We start from the raw sequence: 2,500 nt of genomic DNA, 5'->3' as shown, positions 1-2,500 counted from the left end.
ACAGAGAGAGAAAGGGAGAGAAAGACAACACCTTAGCAAAGGGTTAAACGACCTCAGAGGTGAAAAAGAAGGGTCTGGTGCACTCACCTGCAGTTCATATCACCGATAAGTTTATAGCGTGTGGAGTCAGACGAGAGAAAATATACAGCACTGCCACTAAAGGCCGTATTCGTGCGTAAGAAGAGGCGTTTTAGAAATAGGATACCGAAATAGATTGGCAAAGGAAGGCTCATTTGCATACTGATAGCAAGCTGAGGATTTGTTTATTTACAGATATGAGAGAGAGAAAAAAAAATCGATTTCTTTCTTCGTACAAACAAATATTGTGATAATATAATCCTGGACTAAATGTTTGAACTCGAGTCAAGCCAGAAGGAGATAGAGAGAGAGAGAGAGAGAGGGGGGGGAGCGAGAATAGAAGAGAGAGAGAGAGAGAGAGAGAGAGAGAGAGAGAGAGAGAGAGAGAGAGAGAGAGAGAGAGAGAGAGAGAGAGAGAGAGAGAGAGAGAGAGAGAGGGAGAGCGAGAATAGGAGAGAGAGAGAGAGATAGCGAGAGCGCAGCATCATCAGCATTCATCGTGCGTGCATACGTGCGTACTACAACTAAAACAAAGGATAAATTCATGTGTTTGTGAGCACGAGTTCATTATCTCTCGTAGACAATTTATGGTGATCCTTAAAACAACTTTAGTTCTCTAATGAAGCAAATTAGAACGCCATAAAATCAATGTACGAGACCTTAAAAAAAAGCTGCATGGATCCAGTTAATGCTTGATACTATCACTGTTTACTCTCTACAGTCTGAATGACCTCCTCTCCGGGCGTAGCGAGTTCAGTCACCTCTTTAGTAATTTGGTATATAGAGCGACACAGATATACGTACGTAGGTAAACAGACGTACAGGCTTTTAGATAGATACTTTGATATATAGATAGGTAGATAGACTGAATGACTGATTTGTAGGTAGATAGATAGTGTGACGGACAATAAAACAGATGGATATAGGTGCGTATAGATAGATAGATGGCTTAACGATAGACGTATAGATAGATGACTGAAAGATAGACATATAGATATATGGCTGAAAGATACAGATAGATAGATTGATAGATAAATAGATAGACAGATAGATAGATGGATGGATAGATGGATAGATAGATAGATGGATAGATAGATAGATAGATAGATAGATGACATAGAGACAGATCGACAGAAAGATATATAATATACATATGAAAGTAATTGCCCCTTCTGACTGAGAAACCTCTCACTCAAGCTATAATTATTGCCGATTATCAGCTATCAGTTTGCAAAAAATATATTTCAATTAGTAATCCCTCATAGGATAATAAACGGAAAGTTGTGAACAGAGTAATTAGTCACGCTAATCACTAGCATTACATAATCAATTTCGTTATTTCAACAAATTAATAGCATCATTTAGTCAAATCGAATCATCGGCGACAGATCATATAACACGACTATCAACAAAGCCTGACGATATGATCAATTATCAACGATACTGCAACATGCAATTAATGCCATCATATGCAGAGTTGATGTCCTTGCAACCTCGTCAATCAGCAGTTATCTTGGACAATCAGTGACTTTGCTTTCATCGGAAACTATTCAGTACACGGCAGTGTGGTGAAGATTATTGGGGTTAAATACCGCTTGATAGTTGGAGGTTTAAGTCTGGTACCGTTTGGTTAAATAGTTTGATAAGCATCGGGTCTTATCTGCTTTGTGGTGTGTTTGTTTTGGTGTGTGTCTGGGCTGCGGGGGTGTGGGGGTTGTGTGTGTGTGTGTGTGTGTGTGTGTGTGTTGTGTGTGTGTGTGTGTGTGTGTGTGTGTGTGTGTGTGTGTGTGTGTGTGTCTGTGTGTGTCACAGAATTGTGTGATAAAGCTACATAACTCAGTCAGTAATTGCAGTACCAGTACCCATCCTCATTTTGCAACTTTTTGTTGCAGTTGCAATCCTACGCAATATTATAACGGATATTATACATTAATAGTTTAATGATCACTATGACACACCATTAAATATTTTTATTCCAGCTCATCACCTTTAGCATAATCACAAAGTTTCACACACCAAACCACTATAAAAATCTCAATCAGTATAGCAAAGTAACCCCTTCCTTAATTACAGCGTTTTCATCCTACATACAACCCCTACGTTTCACTAAATAAATTAATCTCTTTTTTTCTCTATCGTCAGGCGGTGAACATCGAAGAGCTGACACTACAGAGCGTTGTTAGGAAGAAGAGGCAGGCTGACGATGGACAAAACGCTGGAGTGCCTATCTACGAGCAAGCTTATGGCCTCGTGAGTATGAGAGAAAAACTTGTTGGTTTCGGGTAGATGAGTGGGTGGTAGGGAGGAGGAGGGGGGGTAGTTTTTTCTGATTTTCTTCTTTTTCGTTTTTTTTCTTTCTTTCTTTCTTTTTTCTTTCATTCACTTTTTTTTCTCTCTGTTTATCTGTCTATCTCTCTATCTG

The 2,500-nt window shown here is 39.2% G+C and overlaps 1 protein-coding gene across 1 annotated transcript in view; it reads left to right on the top strand.

The window, feature by feature from the left end:
• LOC119578458 overlaps positions 1-2,500 on the top strand; it is a 33,817-nt gene that overhangs the window by 1,296 nt on the left and 30,021 nt on the right. Inside the window, exons 2-4 of the mRNA XM_037926037.1 lie at positions 800-878; positions 1,587-1,697; positions 2,152-2,328. Coding sequence (XP_037781965.1) covers positions 800-878; positions 1,587-1,697; positions 2,152-2,328 — 367 coding nt within the window. The remainder of the gene's footprint in view (positions 1-799; positions 879-1,586; positions 1,698-2,151; positions 2,329-2,500) is intronic.

This window comes from Penaeus monodon, chromosome 11 (genome assembly GCF_015228065.2).
Source record: "Penaeus monodon isolate SGIC_2016 chromosome 11, NSTDA_Pmon_1, whole genome shotgun sequence".
Lineage (NCBI taxonomy): Eukaryota > Metazoa > Arthropoda > Malacostraca > Decapoda > Penaeidae > Penaeus > Penaeus monodon.
Note: the sequence above shows the minus strand (reverse complement) of the source record. Positions and strands in the feature narration are given on the sequence as shown.